The following is an 18373-nucleotide window of genomic DNA, read 5'->3' on the forward strand; positions in this document are numbered from 1 at the left end:
AATCTGTGTGCGCGCACCTCATCTCAACTTCAGGAACAGCTCATCTGATGAAGCACGTCATGGAGCGATACGACTGCGACTAAAGCATAACCAATAATACAGCCATATACAGAACATTATACCATAAGGTAAATGTGTGTAGCTGTCTTGTTTGATTTATACAGATTTTCGCAAATAAACACTGATCCTTCAAACTGAATAACGATTATAAATATAAAAAGAATGTAAAAAAATGTATTTTTTTTTATATATTATTAACAACTACTAATAACATTAATAATAATTATAATATTAATTATTTATATATACAATATATATACAGTGCTATGTTTAAGTTTAGGCATGCTAAAGTTGCCTAAAAAGAGGAATAAAAAATATTCTTTTGGAAATTGATCTTAATGCCTTAATTAAAAAAAATAGGAAAAATCCAACCTTTAAGGACACCAATTTTCTTTGTGAATGAATAATGTATCGTAAATAAATAAATGTTCTTCCTTAAAATACAGGGTGCATAAGTCAGGACACCCCTATGTTAATATTCCCATAGAGGCAGGCAGATTTTAATTTTGAAAGGCCAGTTATTTCATGGATCCAGGATACTATGCATCCTGGTAAAGTTCCCCTGGCCTTTGGAATTAAAATATCCCCACATCATTACACACCCTTCACCATATTGGATATTTCCTAATTTTTTTTATTTATTAAGGCATTTTAAGATCAATTTACAAAAGATGTTTTTTTTTTTATTCCTCTTTTTAGGCAACTTTAGCATGGGTGTCTAAACTCATGCATAGCACTGTATATGTGTTTTTTTAGATGTGCCATATATGCCATAAAAACATTAAATATTAAGTAATATTAATTTTAAATTGTTAAAATGTTTTAGTAATAGATTGTAGTTGCTCATAAAATAACATAACATGGGACGTATGTTACAAAAATAAAACATGCACCACATGAAAAAAGAAACAAACTAAAAATGTGACAGGGAACATACATTAGGAAATGGAAGTAAATGACGACAAAGGAGGAGGAGGAACTCAAAACCAGACAAGGGTGATGTCTTCACATTATTGCTCAGTATGCAGCTGAGCGAGCAAAAATGATTGTGAATCTCCTTAAAGGCATTTGGATTCTGACATCTTTGATTCTGTCAGGTGAGACTTAGTGCACGATGAAACATCAGAAGAGTTCTCTAAGACTAAGACTATATGTTGCTTTTTGCAGGCACCTTTTTAGACTTCACTTTGTTTCCAACAGCTGTTTCTAATACGATTCCTCAGAATTACTCATATGCTTCCATTTCAGGTGTCCTGGCTGTCGACTGGATAGTGCGTGTTCCTATTGATCCAGTCTATGCTCCTGTTGGGTCTTCTGTGGTTCTGCAGTGCACCTATGACTTCCCTGAGGAGTCAGGCCAGGGAACACGGCACAAAGTGCTGTCAGAGATGTGGTGTCTGAATCAAAGCCACTGCATCACTCCGAGATACGTGTACCACAGCGCAGGGATATTTCCCGAGCCCTCGTATCAGGGCCGCATCAGGTACTTTGGGCAGACGGGGAGCAAAAACTGTTCTCTGATGATATCTGATCTGAGGTCAGCAGACAGCGGCGTGTACATGTTCCGGTTCATCACCGACCACCTGAAGGCCAAGCTGCCGGGACAGAGAGGGGTGAATCTACAGGTTACACATCAGACACAAAGTAAGAGCAGTTATGCAATATTTCAACTCGTACTGAGAAGTGCACTTAAATTGCACATTTTGATAATTGAATTTTCAGTCGTTTGTCAGAACTGAATGATTTAAAACTCATTTTAGGGGGTAAAATAAAACGGTAACACTTTAGTTTAGGATCCAATTCTCACTATTAACTAGTTGCTTAGGATTTTGACTGTTTATAGTACTTATAATACATATATTAATGCCTTAGTCTGCATGACCATCCCTTAATCCTTCACAACACCTAAACTTAACAACTAGCCTACCTTTCTAACTATTAATAAGCAGTAATTAGGAGTTTATTGAGGCAAAAGTCGTAGATAATAGAATGATAATTGGACTCTTAAGTAAAGTGTGACCAATAAAACATAAAATTTAATATTTTAGACCAAAACAACTAGAATTTTTTTTTATTCTAAGCCCAGAAATCACAATTTTAAAATTCACTTTTCATGTAGTAGTAAGTAACAGGTCCGCACATTGGACTAATTTTTATTAGTGACATTTCGGGCCTCACATGGCCCTTCCTCAGACTCTTGGCCCTTCTTCCTTACTTACTACTACATGGATCATACTTGTGATCCAGCACCCGTGTTTGAAAATAAGATGTGCGTGATTTACTCCTGTGGATAAAATTCACTTTTCAAGCATTCATATTATTTATATGGTAACTTTACAATAAGGTCCCATTAGTTAACGTTAGTTAATGCATTAACTAAACTAAAACTGAGCATTATATTTGTTACAGTATTTATTCATGTTTGTTAACAAATACATCCACCTGTTTATTAATAATTCATGTTAGCTCAAGTCCATAAAACTTTTGATTTTAATGTTTTATCAGTACGTGTTGATACTAACATTAACTAAGATTACTAAATGCTTTGTTAGTTCATGTTAACCTAATGCTAACAAATGGAACGGTGATGTGAAGCTAATAAGGTTATTCCTCTGTATTCTGAAATAATTCAAATGTGTTTAGTATTTTGGTGTTACTAAAAAAGTGAAATACAGTTGGTTAAAAATTCCAAATCACGTTTAAAATGAACATGAATCTTTATGTTTGAAGAAATGTGTGAGTCAAAAAAAACAAAAAAGGTCTGTTTTCCACTGTTCACTCATAAAGTAAAAGTAAAACTACCGTTGTTAGGCCACAGTCAGTTGTTCACAAGATGACAACACATTTCCTCTAACAAGAGACACTTCCTCAGAGTAATCTGTCTAGCTTTCATGACTCATCCGAATTGTTTTATTTCAAAAAAAAAATTTAAACAGTGACCAGTCAATATGGCATTATTTAGCAGAGATAAATTACTTTGTCAGACAAATTACTGTTACACACATATACACATGAGCGCACACACACTTACATTGTCCTAAATTCCTTACAGCAAGAAGTGCATCTTCACCTACAATTGGCATTGTGTTTGGAGTTCTTGTCATCATTATCGCAATAGCAGGCATTGTGATATTCATCAGATGCAAGTCCAGGTAAGCAAAGCTCTTACTCAAGAAGTGTCTTGTTTGCCATCATTCCTGGTCTTTTAGAAACTAATGGAATATGCCTTTGTCTTTCAGGAGAGAGAGGTCAAGATCACTTTAAACAAGCAATCAACATCTTATTATTACCGATGAGAAAAATAACCAGTGCTGTGACCAAAACAGATACTGTCATTTTTTTCTGTCTGTATGCTACTTTCACATTCTTTTACAGCCTTTCTGCATCTATTATGGAGTCTATTATTTATCTTTTTATATTATATTCTGCATATCAAACATCATAATGTATGTATATCCATTTTGCATGTTACCGACCGCCACGGTGAACGTGGTTCACTAAGTAAACATGTTCCTAAATCAACATCTTTGTTTATCCTGGAACAACATTCCAATCAACCAATCAGATATGAGGGACAAGTTTAGATAATGTCAAGTTTAGGGTTACAACCAGGGTTAAGGGCTACGGTAAAGTGTGGACAGAAGTTGTTACGAATTCCATGGACAAAACTGATTACAAATGAGCAGGTATACTAATTGGCTAGAACAACGTATTGCTGAATCATATTAAATCCTGCAAGATACGCTATTTGGTCATGTAATGAGACAATCAGTCGATACCATAGAAGGCAGCGTCATGACAGGTTTAGTGGAAGGTTTCAGAAGTCATGGAAGACAGAGAATATGGTGGCTGGATAATATCACAACATGGACTGGTGTATCAGGAGTTGACTTGTTTCGTGCCATACGAGACAGAAGACTCTGGTCATTATTACTGTCTCATCCACGCTGCCAAGCGACGATGGCGAAATGACATGACATATCATTCTTATTTACCTATCATTTCCTTCTAATTTAGAGATAAGTTATGAGTAGGGGTTTAGGAGGACAGTGTTTTTGGACAGGAATGTTGTTCCGGGATCAACAATGTCTTACTTGGCAAAATCACGATGACCTTCCTCCACTGAACAAGAGGGACTGATCAACACTCGTCTTCTTCACAGAGCCTGAAATAAAAAAGAACAAAGAACAATAGCAGAAAGCAATCAATTTAAGAAGTCAGCAGGAATTATATTATGGATTCTCACATTGTAAATCAAAGAAAACTGCTTCACGCTCTGTTTTCTGGCATATCATTTAATTAAATCACTTGGCACTGTTTATCATATAATAGCATTCATTAAAGGAATAGTTCACAATTACTTTCAATCTGTTGTTGTTTTTTACTTACCTGCAAATAAGTGACAAATATTCACACAGCCCTTTTCAACTCAAGGGTTATGGTTGATGTATTTCCAGGTAGAAATAAATAATAAAACCCAATTTCCCAGGTGATCGTAAACTTCAGAATTTTGGAGTACACTGTATTCATTATTTTAATGAAACATTGAAATATTCAGGAAACTAACTCGCTTTTCTTTCTTTTTTTGCATGGTAAAACTGTAAGGAGAGTTTGTTTATTTATCTTGAATACGTAGATCTAATACTCAGTATTTTAATAAAACATTTTGGGATTGGAATACTGTATTTGTCAGTTGGTTGCACCAGAGATGAAACAGGATCTAAAAGCCGCAGTCTTTGTTTTGAAAAACTGTAAACTTCACAAAACAGAATCTCAGAAACACAACAACCAACATAAAACGACGTAGAACCGACAATGAACTGAAAGACACACAGGGTTTAAATAGACAGCAAACGAGAGGGCTATTAACTAAATGTAACATAGTTCGTTGTTATGGGAAGAAGGAGGCGGGAACCGGCGAACGTTCAAATATTTTAATAAATAGATAAACCACTACAAAAATGAAAGTATAAGCCAGCAGCCCTTTCACGGATGACTGCTGGCCACACAAAACAGAAACAAAGCACAACATAAGATCAGGCCTGTTCCTCTCTTGATCTTCAGTCGTCGCTCCTCCTTTATGCTTCCGCTCCTCTGTGAGAGATACGAGACCGGTGTCGTTCATTAATCGTGCCACCGGTCTCGCGCCGTTCTCTCACGTCCCTCGACCTCGTCCTGCTCACCACATACCCCAATCGCCCCTCGCAGGCCGGGGGTACTCCCGCTCGACTCCCTCCGGGGGGACCGGACACGGCGGCTGCGGTACCTGGGGGTATGGACAGACGAGGCGAGAGAAAAGGAGACGGAAGAATGAGGAGCAACAGAGACGAGAGAGGGGAGAGAGAAAGAAAAAACTTGTGGTCCAGTTCCCACAACGCGCTGTCATCTAGTCCTTCATCAGCTGGGCGATCTTCTCCGCGGCTCGACACTCCTCTGCCGCCTGGTGGACGGCGACGGCTCCTTCGTGTTCGGGCAGTCGGCAGGAGTCCCCCGTTCCCTGCTCCTACCCATTAAGGTGGACGACAGCAGGCTCTGGCCTCGGGCAAACGGCGGCGAATCCTCCGCTCCCTCACGGACGCCAGCCACCCCTCCAGCAGCCAGGCAGCCGGCAGCAAGCTCGACCACCCCCCCCGGCAACTCACTCCAGCGCACCGCCTCGAGCGTCCATGGTGACAGAAACTGCCAACCATGCTCGATGGCACCGCAGATTCCCCACAGCGGCGAGGGCTCTTTGATAGTGCGTTCCTCCTTCTTCCTGGGTTTGGGAACAGGCAAAGGACAAAGGGATTGGCCTCCGTGGCCTTGATTGGGAGGAGTGCTCAGAGCTGGAGGCTGGAGACGTCACTGGACCCTGGTCAGGGGCTTGAGCCATCACTGGACTCTGGTTTCTCTCACAGGAACAGACTCAGGAATTTACCTAACAGGAACAGACTCAGGAATTTCTCTAACAGGAACGATGGCTGTGGCTGGCACGCTGGTTTCCTCCTCGCTTTCGCCGATAGTAGAAGGGGAACCATTGTAGAGGAGTATCCAGTCCACATACTCCTTAAATGTCCCTCAGGGTCCATCTCCGTCATCATAATGGATGAGATGGTGTAAATCCAGGAACGCCTGTATGTGTCGAGAGAGACTGGTTCCCCTGCGAGAAGGAGAGAATTCTTCCTGCTTCTAGATCTATTTTAAAGGTCAGTTCTTCTGTCAGCGTCGGTTGCAGCAGAGAGGAAACAGGATCTAAGTGCAGCAGTCTTTATTTAAAAATAAACTCAAAACTTCACAAAACAGATTCTCAGGAATCAGGAACAGAACAACCAACATAAAATTACGTAGAACTGACAATGAACTGAAAGACACAGGATTTAAATAGACATCAAACAAGAGGGGCTAATTAACTAAACACACCTGAACAGAACTAACTCAAATCAGTTACCAAGGAGATTGACAGGCAAAGGACAGAACGAATTAGCAAACTAGAAATCTAACTAAGAAACACAGACATTCAGGCTACGTTTACTCGTGGACGGCTATTTTCATAAATGGACATTTCACCCCTCTCCGTTTTCAAAAATAACATTGTGCACACCTGTCAGTTTTCAGAAAAGTGTTCGTTTTTACACGGACCCGTGTATATGCCGTCAAGAGCATGCCAACCCTGTAGGTGGCAGTGTAACGAGAAGCTCAAGCCCACGTTAGCCAATCAGAATCCCGAAAATAGTCACATACTGTGACGTCGGCTGCCTAAAACTCAGTTTTTCTCAGTTTACATGCAAACAAAGTTTTCCAAAATCTCCACTCTGGCCTGAGTTTTTCAGAAAGAATCGTTTTCAGAGGCGAATTCTCCGTTTGCGTGTAAATGAAGGGCACAAAACGACGGGAAATGTCTAGCCATGCACATGTAAACGGGGCCTCAAAGAACAGGAACACATAAACTCAAAATGTGACAAACAGACTTAAAACATGACAGTATTGTTGCCAGAATGTACAGTATAAGAAAACAGACTTTACGTTAGCATTGTAAGAAATTATTTTTTATTTGGAGCTTCCTGTCAGGAACAACCATTACACCATGTCAAACGTGATCAGTTTAATCAAATCTATGGGACAAGAAGGTCGCACAGCATATTTGCCCTACTGTTCAAAAGTATCGGGGAAGTAAGATCTGGAAGGAAATTCATATTTTCATTCAGCAAGGATGTATTAAATTTATCAAAAGTGACAGTAAATACATTTATAATGTCGTAAAATATTGCTGTTTCAACTAAATGCTGTTCTTCTGAACTTTCGATTTAAAGATTTCTGCCAAAAAAAAATCAAGGCTTCCACAAAAATATTAAGCAGCACAACTGTTTTCAACATTGATAATAATAAGAAAGGTTTCTTGCGCAGAAAATCAGCCAATTAGAATGATTTCTGAAGGATCATGTGACACTGAAGACTAAGTAAGTACAGTAATGATGCTGAAAATTCAGCTTTGCATCCCAGGAATAAATGGGAAAATTTTAAAATAGAAAATCTAAAAAGAAGTTGAGCACAAAAGACTCAAAAACATTAAAAAAAAATCCTGACCCCCAAACTTTTGAACAGTAGTATATAGTATATCTATTTTGAGCAACTGGATTTTTATTAGAACAAATTACAGCTGGACACAGTTGAACATAATATCCAGTGGAGATTTCATCTACCTGTTTGGCCTTTTTTTAAGTCTTTGACTTATAGGCTACATCAAGTGGTCCACACATACTCTATATAAGTACATGTAGTTTAGAAAAAAATCCCTGTGTGGTTTCACAATTTCTTCTATCACTTCTTGTGATGTTTCATCAGTTCACCGCTTTAGATTCCAGACTCTTCCATCCCCTCTCTCGGTTGCTTGGTGAAAACAACTTTAGGACCATCTTTGAGCTTCTTCCCTCCATCTAGAGGTATGTTTGTGACCTTCACCTGGTCCAGACTGTAAATAAAGATGACATACACAACATCTCTTGTCTTAATATGACAGAGGACTGCCGCAAACCAGCACACATGGATGGTGTAATTGTGTTTAACCTGGGCATGCGAGAGTAATGCACCGTAATGAAGTTGATTTGTCTCTGTTCCTCAGTGCTCCGAGCAGCTTCTTTCAGGGGTACGATGGATGGGTAACTGCTTTCATACATCTCCTCTGGCTCCTCCTGAAACAGGCACAAAATAAAACACTCATGTGTCACATTCATATATTATTCATATAGGCTAATATACATTCTTCATATCAAGACTACAATTAGTGCATCACAAATTACTCTACATGTATGGTGCCTGTGGTGGTATACTATTTATGGTGGAATTTCAAATTATGAGTTTCAAATATTGGAACTATGACATAAAAACTCAAATTATAACATACTAAGTCATAATAATGACATACTAGGTAAGTCATAATTTCCATTATCTCATAATTTAGACTTTTTAATTTCATAATTAGAATTTTAATCAAAATTATGACTTAAATGTCAAGTCATAATTTGACTTCGTATGTCCTAATTTGTTTTTATCTCATAATTATGACTTAGTATGTCATAATTATGACTTAGTGTGTCATTGTTATGACTTTATGTCGTAGTTTCAACTTTTTGTCTCATAATTATGATTTAATATGTTTTAATTGACTATTTATGTCACAATTTAATTTTTTTGTCTCATAATTCATGACTTTGCATATGTCATAATTGTGGCTTATGTAATTCATATGATACGTTGACTTAGTATGTCATTATTATGGCTTTTTTTTATACCATAATTCCCAAAACGTATGTTTTTTTTTTTCATAAGTGGGCCAAAACTTACCGGAATATCTGACATTTTTGTGCTCTTGAAGAGAAACGTCTCTGAAGTTGATTCACTGAACAGAGTTTCATCCATTGGTAAATCAACTACTGGTGAACACTGTTTTTTAAAAGCACAAACCCATTTGATTAATACAATCATTTTGTTTAGATTAAAATCATATAATGACAGAATTAAATATATTAAAAAACGTAATTACCTGTTTTTCTTCCTCAAGATTTTCAGTGTCGACACGATGCATGTTTTTACTGCAAAAGAAACGTGAACTGATGTGTGTAAGATGAAATGAGAAGATCAGATATTCACCATTTTAGCACATAAACATACAATCACCTGATCATGACGACCACGGTCAATGAGATCAGTCCGATAGACACGCCCACTGCAGACGCCAATGCGATCACTTTCAGTCGGCCTGGACAAATAAACCACATCAACTCAATCATGCACATCATCCATCACCTGATTAACAACTACATAACATCTAACAGGGGTAACTATATGTATGCCCAGAGGTTCCTCTCTCATAGCAAAACTAGTTGTACATACATGCATTTTAGTTGGCCAAAAGGATTTAACTCTTTGACACTAGTTACAGTATCTTTTAATTTGCTCATGCAAACTGGGTTTACCTTATGCTAATCATATTTTTTTTAAGTTTATATGTATAAAAGCATTGGTCTAGTATAAAATCGTTGTTTCATTGTTTTGGAGTATTTTTACAACGAAATAAACACACACAGACACACACACACACACACACACGCACGCACACACACCACTACTGTCTAAAAGTTTGTTTGTGCTTTTGAAAAAAGTTATTTGATCAAAACTACAGTAAAAACTGTAATATTGCAAAATATTATTGCAATTACAATAGAAATGATATCATTTAAAATGATATCTTTGTGATTTTGTAAAAAGCTGAATTTTGAGTATCTTTACTCCAGACTAGACAGTCACATGATCCTTCAGGAATCATTCTAATATGCTGATTTGCTGCTCAAGAATTATTACGTTATATTATTTAAAATATGAAATATTTCAAATATTGAAAACAGTTGTGCTGCTTACTGTAATATTTTTGTGGAAACCGTGATAAATTTTTTGCAGGATTCTTTGATGAATAGAAAGTTTAAAAGATCAGCATTTGAAACATAACATAATACATGTCTTTACGATATCTTTTGATCAATTCAATGTGTCCATGTGGAAGAAAAAAAGTATCAATTTCTATTCAAAAAATAAATCATCAGTAACAGCAATATGATAAAAACATCAATGTTCAAGAAGCATTACATTAAAACATTACATTCATTAATACTAATAATCATAAGTAGATGTTTGATCCTCAAACAAACAATAAACAGATTGTTGAACACAGTAATTGTGTAAGGTACTGACCTCGAACTTTCACCGTCAGAACAGGCGAGCTGTGAGTCCCGATGCGGTTGCGGGCCTCGCAGTAGTACTGGCCGCTGGCTCGAGGGCTGACCTCAGCAATGGTGTAGCTGGGACCCGATCGAGTTTCCCAGGCGTCAGCCGTATTGATCCGGTGCCAGGTGTAGTTCTCCACCGCCGGATTGGCCTGACTGCTGCAGGTCAGCGTCAAAGAGCTGCCCGCTTCGATCACAGGGGAAGGCTGAGCCAACACAGAGGTGTTTTTGGGGGCATCTGATACAGAGAGAGAGAGAGAGAGAGAGAGAGAGAGAGAGAGAGAGAGAGAGAGAGAGAGAGAGAGAGAGAGAGAGAGAGAGAGAGAGAGAGAGAGAGAGAGAGAGAGAGAGGAGGCAAAATAAGTAGTTCACACAGGCATATACACAGTATAGAGTTTATAATATATACACTTACAAAACACTGAGAGAGAAATAGTGGCTGATGTCTCCATGCCAAACACGTTCCATGCAGAGCAGTAGTATTGTCCGGCATGATGGGAACGCACACTAAGGAAGGTGAGATTTTGCGCGGCGCCTCTGGTCCAGGGCTGCCCGCCGTTCACTTTGTACCAGGAGTATTGCTCCACAGGAGGGTTGGCGTTGCTGCTGCAGGTCAGATTGACAGCAAACCCTTCCATGATGTCTCCTTTAGGGCTGATGAGGATTCTTGTGTTCTTTGGGGAGTCTGGAAACACGCATTAGTATATTTTGCAATACACAAAAGCACTGTTGTTGATTTCAGATACACTACCGGTAAAGGGCGATGTTTCTGAATTTATTTGATCAAAATACAATAAAAACTGTACAATTTAAAATAACAGTTTTCTATTTTAATATTTGTTTTTTATTCACATGATCCTTCAGAAACCGTGATACATTGTTCAATTGCTAGGGTTGTTTTGGTTGATATGTGGTCAGTTGTTAACAGTTGTTCTAACACTTTTTAGTTAACTTTACTTAATGTCTTAACTTAATTGTAAAAATCGAATAATCTGTACTATTCACACAGATAACCCAAGTTAATATTAATTGATTGGTTTGAGTGCCATATTGAAGCAAAAAATAATCATTCTTTTTTTGCAATTCTTAATAGACTTTTCACTAATTTCCTCCACTTCTGCAGTTATCTTTCCCTAGTTGCATTCACTCATTTCCCAAATTCATCTTGAATGTTGAATTGTCACTGAAACATTTTAAGAGAACATTGATGTTGTTTTTCCTAAAAATGTTTTTGTCTGAACTCACCATTATGGTGATTAGTGTTCACTTTGGATGAGCACTTCATTTATATTATCGTAATTCTCTTCTTGTGATGCAACAAGTAATAAATAAGTTGCTTTTTTTCAAAGGATGACCTAGTTTCTAAAAAATTATTAACTAGTCTATTTTTCATGTCAAATAATGATGAACACCTTGTGAAACTTTTAACTGGGTTGATACAATCCCTCTATATTTGTGACATTATCTTGCAATTGACCATTGACAGTCACACACAGAATTCAACATTCAGCATGCAAAACGCAACAATGGTAACGTAACAATCACATTTTATTTATTATTTTTAGGTACTAGAACTCTTGTGTAAGTGAACTATACTAACCAAGCATTTGTCAGTGCAACGTACTATTCCTATTTCACTTTACTTCGTTTTTTTAAGGCAATCGGTTTGCATGCTTTAAAAAAAAAAGTAAGTCTAACTAATTCGATTTTGCAGCGTGTTTGCTAACTGGATCACACCAAAAGTATCCTCCCTAGAAATGGCTTGGTTTCTTTTTTCGATATATTTCTTTAGCTGCTTTTCTACCATCGGGCCGAACCATTCTAAGAAGGGTACGGAACAATTCCACTTGAGCTTGGCCTGATGGTGGAAAATGTTTTATCATTGGGCAGGTGATAATTAAAAAAATTTAAACGCAGTAGCCCACTTGTCCTTCATAAACTGCACTATTTGAGGTACCAATCATGCTTATGGCATAAACAACGTGGGAGAAGTCACATACAAAAGTTGAATACTAACCCTAAGTATAACCAATGTTAGTGGTGATGTTTGACTTAGCAAGTGAAAACAGGAAGTAAATACTCCTTTGACGACTGAGCATCATGTGGCTTCCCGGCATATTTGACCTAAATATGTACACTTGATTCGAACTTTGATCTATTGGAGGTTGGCAGACAATGTGTGACAATGTGACATAATGTCCTGCCAAAATGAAAGTTATTACACAAGAACCAGCAACTGAAAAAAAACTCACAAAGACATAAGCTCAGCAACATTGGAAACATGCGTCTAATTAGGGAAAGTGAAAAGTTGAAATGTCTGGTGACATTTCCAAAACAAAAAAAACAAAGGCGGTCACTTTGACCTATTCACTGATAAACTGCACATCCTGCAGTTAGAAAGCTTCAATATGCACAGTAGAAATCCATGCAAACAAACCAGTAATGCATAAATAGATTAAAGATAGATAAAGAGGCAACCTACAGGTAACATTGAGTAAAAGCGGTGTGGACCGGTCTGTGCCGAGTGGGTTGCGGGCCACACAGAAGTACTCTCCGTGGTCCCTGTAGTCCAAACTCCACAGTCTCAGCTCCGGTTTAAAGCTGTCTGGCATGCTGCCACTCTCTCCTTCCTTAAACCAGGCAAAACTTTCTGCTGGCGGAGCTCCATCACTACTGCAGGTCAAAGTCACCGAATCGCCCTCTCGGACTGCTTCTCGAGGGGTGATCTGCACCATGGTGTAGCGAGGAGCATCTAAGACAGAAAAAAAAGAGATTAAACGCAAGTGATAAAGGGAGAGTTGAACTCAACTGCACACACTCAGAAACCTGCTTTTATCACTGTGTGCACTAGTATTTGGGACATTGACAAATAAAGCTTCATAAAATGTATTTTTAAAAATCTTTTCAAGACTGTCATGAACAATGTTTTTAAACAAGTTTCAGTTGTTAAATAACATTTCAACGTGTTTTAATTCTTCTTTGACTGTTTTTATGTCAGGCAGTACAACCAAATAGTTGCACTGTAAGTATACCACCTGACATGGATCAAGTGTACCAACCTATCCATACTTGAAATGGGCAGTTTTTACCAGTATTTGAGAGAGATCTACAAACCTTTTCACTCTGCCACAAGGATCAGGCAGATACTGATGCATTATCATATTTACTGTTATTACCTTGTCAATTCACAATAAAAGAGTCATGTTTGAGGTTGTGCCACTGTGACATTTGAAAATATACAAATTGCTGGACAAATGTTTTTCAATTATCTCAACAGCTTTAAAACTTCTGATATTTATAAAATTTGTTTATATGAAAGGATTCAAACCTAAAATAATGCCATAATATTTAGTTTTTTTCATTTTTTATTATTAATACACCGTTTTAAATCGTTTTTTTAGTCTATTCATTTTGTTCGGATAGTTGCTCCACTTGACATTTGGGGGGTTTAAGATAACAAAAGATTAAATAATATATATTATTTAAATGTATTAAAAATTAGTTAAAACTAAATAGGTTCTATAGAATAAAGTGATAATGTCATGAATTTATCAAATTATTTAAAAGGAAATAATGCAGTTGGACACAAAACTATGCTTATGTCATTGACCCATTTAAAATATAAAAAGCAGTTTCCTTGAGGAACTATTTCTACTTAATATTAAATAATACATGTATACAATTTAGATGTTTCCACACGAAGCATATTTGTAATACCCACTAATGTTTTGTTTATTGTTTATTTCTGTTCTCTTCTGCTTACCAATGTTGCATTTATTTGCACACAGTAAAAAAGTAATTTTGTGAATGAAATACAATTTAAAATAACTGTTTTCTATTTTAACTTATTTTAAACGTGTAATTTATTCCTGTGATGGTAAAGCTGAATTGTCAGCATCATTACTCCAGTCTTCAGTGTCACATGATCCTTCTAGAAACACTTCTCATTATTATCATCAATGTTGAAAACAATTGTGCTGAGTAATATTTTGTGGAAACCAGAATACTTTGCTCAGGATTCTTTGATAAATGGGAAGTTCAAAAGAACAGCATTTATCTGAAATCTAATTTGTTATAAACTTATACAGTAAAAGTCTTTGCTGTCACTTTGGGTCAGTTTAATGCACCCTTGCTGAATAAAAGTATTAATTTAATATTAATACTAATCACCAAAACCACACACACACACGCGCGCACACACACACATATATAAATATATATTTATATAAACACACACACAGAACTTTAGTCCATAAGCACAATAAATATTTTATACTCACATCCAAGAGCCAGGGTGACTCCGGGTGACTGAACGTTTTGAGGGGGTATTGGGCGGCAGGTGTAGGTACCTGCGTGCTGGCTGTCAAAGTTATAGATGGCTGACAGCTTGCTGGACTGTCCCAAGTTGATCCCATTCTGATACAGAGCAAAGTTCCTGCCAGATGCGGCACAGCCTCGTGCCACACAGCTCAGGAAGACCGTCTCACCAGCAGCAAACATGTTGGCAATTCTCGGTGGATGTATGTGAACCTGAAGCTCTGGAACCAGGACAACATTTCACTGCATTTTAGTCCATACTAGTATATACTTAACTATTTTAGGAGCAGCTAGATGGGTTTTCTCCACAAAAATAAATACACAATAAAAGTTTTTTAAAAAAGTTTTTATTTTCTCAAATGAATATTTTTTTTTTTTTTTCATCAAATTTGAGTGCAATTATTGCAGGGTGTTGCCAGGCCATTGCTATGTGGTTGCTTGGGCGTTTCTATGTGCTTGTGTATATATTTGCCTATACAAAATTATTCCCAAACACTCTTACCACACCTTCCACCCTGCCCGCTGATTGGTTGAATAAACAGGTAGTTCCACTCCAAAAATTCTATTGACTTATACTATCGTTCACATTTTTGAGGTCAGTAATATGTTTCTTAAAGAGGTCTCTCTTGTTCATCGAGGCTGCATGCATTTATTTGACAAAAATACAGTGAAAACACAAACAGTAATATTGTGAAATAATATTAGATTAAATTATTATTATTATTCTATTAATATTATTCATATTATTCATTAAATTACTATTTTCTATTGTAAAATATTTTAAAATATCATTTATTTCTATGATGGTAAAGCTGAATTTTCAGAGTAATTACTCCAGTCTTCAGTGTCACATGATCCTTCAGAAATCATTCTAATATGATGATTTGCTGCTCAAGAAATATTTCTTATTATTATCAATATTGAAAACAGTGGGTGTTACTTAATATATTTGTGGAAACAATGATACATATTTTCAGAAACTTCGAAAGAACAAGATTGTTTTGAAATAGAAATATTTTATAACATTATAAATGTCTTTAATGTCACTTTTGATCATTTTAATGCATATATGCTGAATAAAAGTATTGTAAATCTTACTGACCCCGATCTTTTGATCAGTACTGAATAGTTGTAATTACATATTAAACTGGGTAAATATTTGAATATACACAAAAAAAACCACTTTCAATCTTTAAAATGTGGCCTTACCTGTGACGGAGAGTGTGATTGCATCAGGAGACGTCCATCTCTCCTGCTGGTTGTCGGTCTCGAATCTGAAATGGTACATTCCTGCATCGCTCAGCTTCACGTTTGCGATCTGCAAACTGCATCTTTTGTGGCCCCCCAAGTATTTGACCCTGTCCTTGTACGAGGGGCTCAACAGATTCCCGTCAGTATGGTAGGCGATTTCCCGCCGGCCCTCCACAGAGATGTGGAACCACATGAACCGCGTGAAGCTGTAGGGCGAGGGGTAATCGTATCGGCACGGCAGGGTAACCGTGGTCCCAGCCCAAACGCAGATGTCCGTCCTGGAGAAATACACCAGCCATTGACTGGCCCTGACTCCTATAAAGCAACAGAAGAGTAATCAGAGGCCGGCATTGACCTCAGTAAGGTGTGCTGTTGATGCCAGGGATAAAAACAGGAAAAAACATGGATCAATACAATATAAATAACCTGTGCAGCAACAGCAAGGGCACACAGGTAACATAAGAGCACAGATAAGACACAGAGCATCCGCATTAAGCAATCACATCCATGTGTCTTTATTAAAACACAAGATACCTGTCCAAAATTACCTGACAGAAGAAGTGTAGAGTAAATGAAGGTCAGAATTACACGTACCCACATCTCAGCCCTGTGTGTGAAGAAAGACAATAAGTGACTTCAAAAATGATCGAGAAAGTACCGGTTTCTGAAGTAACAGCACCTGGTTCTGATGTTCTCAGCAAACGCTCCCAGCCGTCTGTGGATGCATGAATGCACATTTGTTGAAGAGGGAGATGTGAGTGGCACCAGAGATACGGCGGAGGACGCTGAGCCGGAGAAAGCAGAAGTTGAAGGATGTGATAGGCTGGCCATCCCCTGTCTGTCTCTCTCTCTCTCTCTCTCTCTCTCTCTCTCTCTCTCTCCTCTCTCTCTCTCTCTCTCTCTCTCTCTCTCTCTCTCTCTCTCTCTCTCTCTCTCTCTCTCTCTCTCTCCCTCTCTCTCTCTCTCTCTCTCTCTCTCTCTCTCTCTCTCTCTCAGCCTCTAAACTCAGTCTCTGTCTCCAGTGAAACTCTACTCCACCTTCAGCAAGGTGCACAGGGCAATAACCACAAGTTGCTGACATCCACATCCCTCCTGTTCTCTCTCTCTCTCTCTCTCTCTCTCTCTCTCTCTCTCTCTCTCTCTCTCTCTCTCTCTCTCTCTCTCTCTCTCTCTCTCTCTCTCTCTCTCTCTCTCTCTCTCTCACACACACACACACACACACACACAATTGGCTAATGTTAATATCATATCAACATTTACTAATACATTTTAAGATTAAAACTTGTATCTGTTTACATACATAGCTGATGCACTGTGAACTAACATGAACATTGTATTACGGTAACTAACATTAACAAGTTTAATAAATGCTGTAAAAAATATATTGCTCGTTGTTGGTTTATGTATTATAGTAACTAATGTTAACAAATGAGACCTTACTGCATTTCGTAAAGTGAACTTAACTAATATGAACAGGGTTTTTTTTTACTACAGGAACAAGAGTATTTTTTGTAAAATCGTAGTAACCACAAGTAAAATCATCTTTTATGGAAATTAACTGGTTCTACTACAGTAACAAGAGTTTAACTGTGGTAGACTATTAAATGTAAAACATTATAGTAATCACAAGCAAAACTATATTTTGTGGTGATTAGCTATGGCTTTACCACAGCAACAATAAACCGTTAGTTTAACGGTGGAAGTTGATGTAAAATCATAGTAACCATAAGTAAACCCCTTCTCAGAAAATCCTCCATAGCATCAGGCCCGGCAGATGTGTTTAAAAGTAGACCTTAGCGACCTCTTCTGGCATGAAGAAGGAGATGCAGAAAATTAAATCAAATACAATTCCTAAAAGAGTAACATTAATTTAGTAAATCCAGAATTTACTAAACTCTTTCTGTTTTACATCAGCTCAATATCAGTTAGTTATAGTAAAGCAAAAGCTTTTAGACACATATTTGAAAGTGTAGGCTACATCATCATCTGATTGCATTTTATATAAATAACCATGTGTTTGTAAACCAAGCACTGACAGCTTCACAAATGAATGTGACTAAATCTGAATGCTAAAAACTGAATGCTACATTGTCTACCTATTAATATGCACAAATATGTAGCCTACTAATAACTTTCTTCGTCTTAACAACAGTAGAAACTTGTTGTGATATAGCCTAGGCGAAAAGCAATGTGATTCATTGCTTAAAATTACAATAAATGGTAAAATGTTTTTTTTTCTCCCCACAGATGTAGGGCACGATGATTCTTCTCTTAAATTAGGCCATTATTTTTCAGTCTCTGTCTCCAGTGAACAAAAACAGAACAGGGAAGTTAAGAAATACTTACTTCGTTGAATTAACTGCATAATACAGTGATTTTGCTGCCATCAATAGTAGGCTAATGCATCATGACATGAAGTTGAATATGTCGTAACCTCATAGATGCACAGAAACGATTTTTACGAGGGACTCTTTGGATTTCAAACATTG

The 18373-nt window shown here is 37.4% G+C and overlaps 2 protein-coding genes across 3 annotated transcripts; one reads left to right on the forward strand and one right to left on the reverse strand.

Moving 5' to 3' along the window:
• Positions 1–1085: 1085 nt before the first annotated feature.
• LOC307006087 (sialoadhesin) lies at positions 1086–4420 on the forward strand. 2 transcript variants are annotated; one of them, XR_013799400.1, is made up of 5 exons: positions 1086–1157; positions 1309–1704; positions 3113–3212; positions 3300–3847; positions 4278–4420. XR_013799400.1 is itself a non-coding variant. In XM_079626724.1 (4 exons), the coding sequence occupies exons 1-4, from the start codon at positions 1103–1105 to the stop codon at positions 3322–3324; spliced, it is 576 nt and encodes a 191-aa protein (XP_079482850.1). In that variant the 5' UTR covers positions 1086–1102; the 3' UTR covers positions 3325–4420. The 2 variants fall into 2 exon arrangements, 1 of the variants encoding a protein (XP_079482850.1); XM_079626724.1 differs by having other exon boundaries at positions 3300–4420.
• A 2752-nt stretch (positions 4421–7172) lies between these two features.
• LOC307005870 (B-cell receptor CD22) lies at positions 7173–16637 on the reverse strand. Its single transcript, XM_079626373.1, has 12 exons — positions 16564–16637; positions 16433–16491; positions 15843–16199; positions 14597–14854; positions 12799–13068; positions 10732–11001; positions 10285–10554; positions 9214–9295; positions 9080–9128; positions 8881–8979; positions 8104–8228; positions 7173–8008 (listed from the first exon to the last, which is right to left on the reverse strand). Exons 2-12 carry the CDS (start codon positions 16482–16484, stop codon positions 7891–7893), a joined length of 1950 nt encoding a protein of 649 aa, XP_079482499.1. The 5' UTR covers positions 16485–16491; positions 16564–16637; the 3' UTR covers positions 7173–7890.
• Between the last annotated feature and the right edge of the window lie 1736 nt (positions 16638–18373).

The sequence above is a fragment of the Phoxinus phoxinus genome (genome assembly GCF_949152265.1).
Source record: "Phoxinus phoxinus genome assembly, chromosome: 10".
NCBI classification, from domain to species: Eukaryota; Metazoa; Chordata; class Actinopteri; order Cypriniformes; family Leuciscidae; genus Phoxinus; species Phoxinus phoxinus.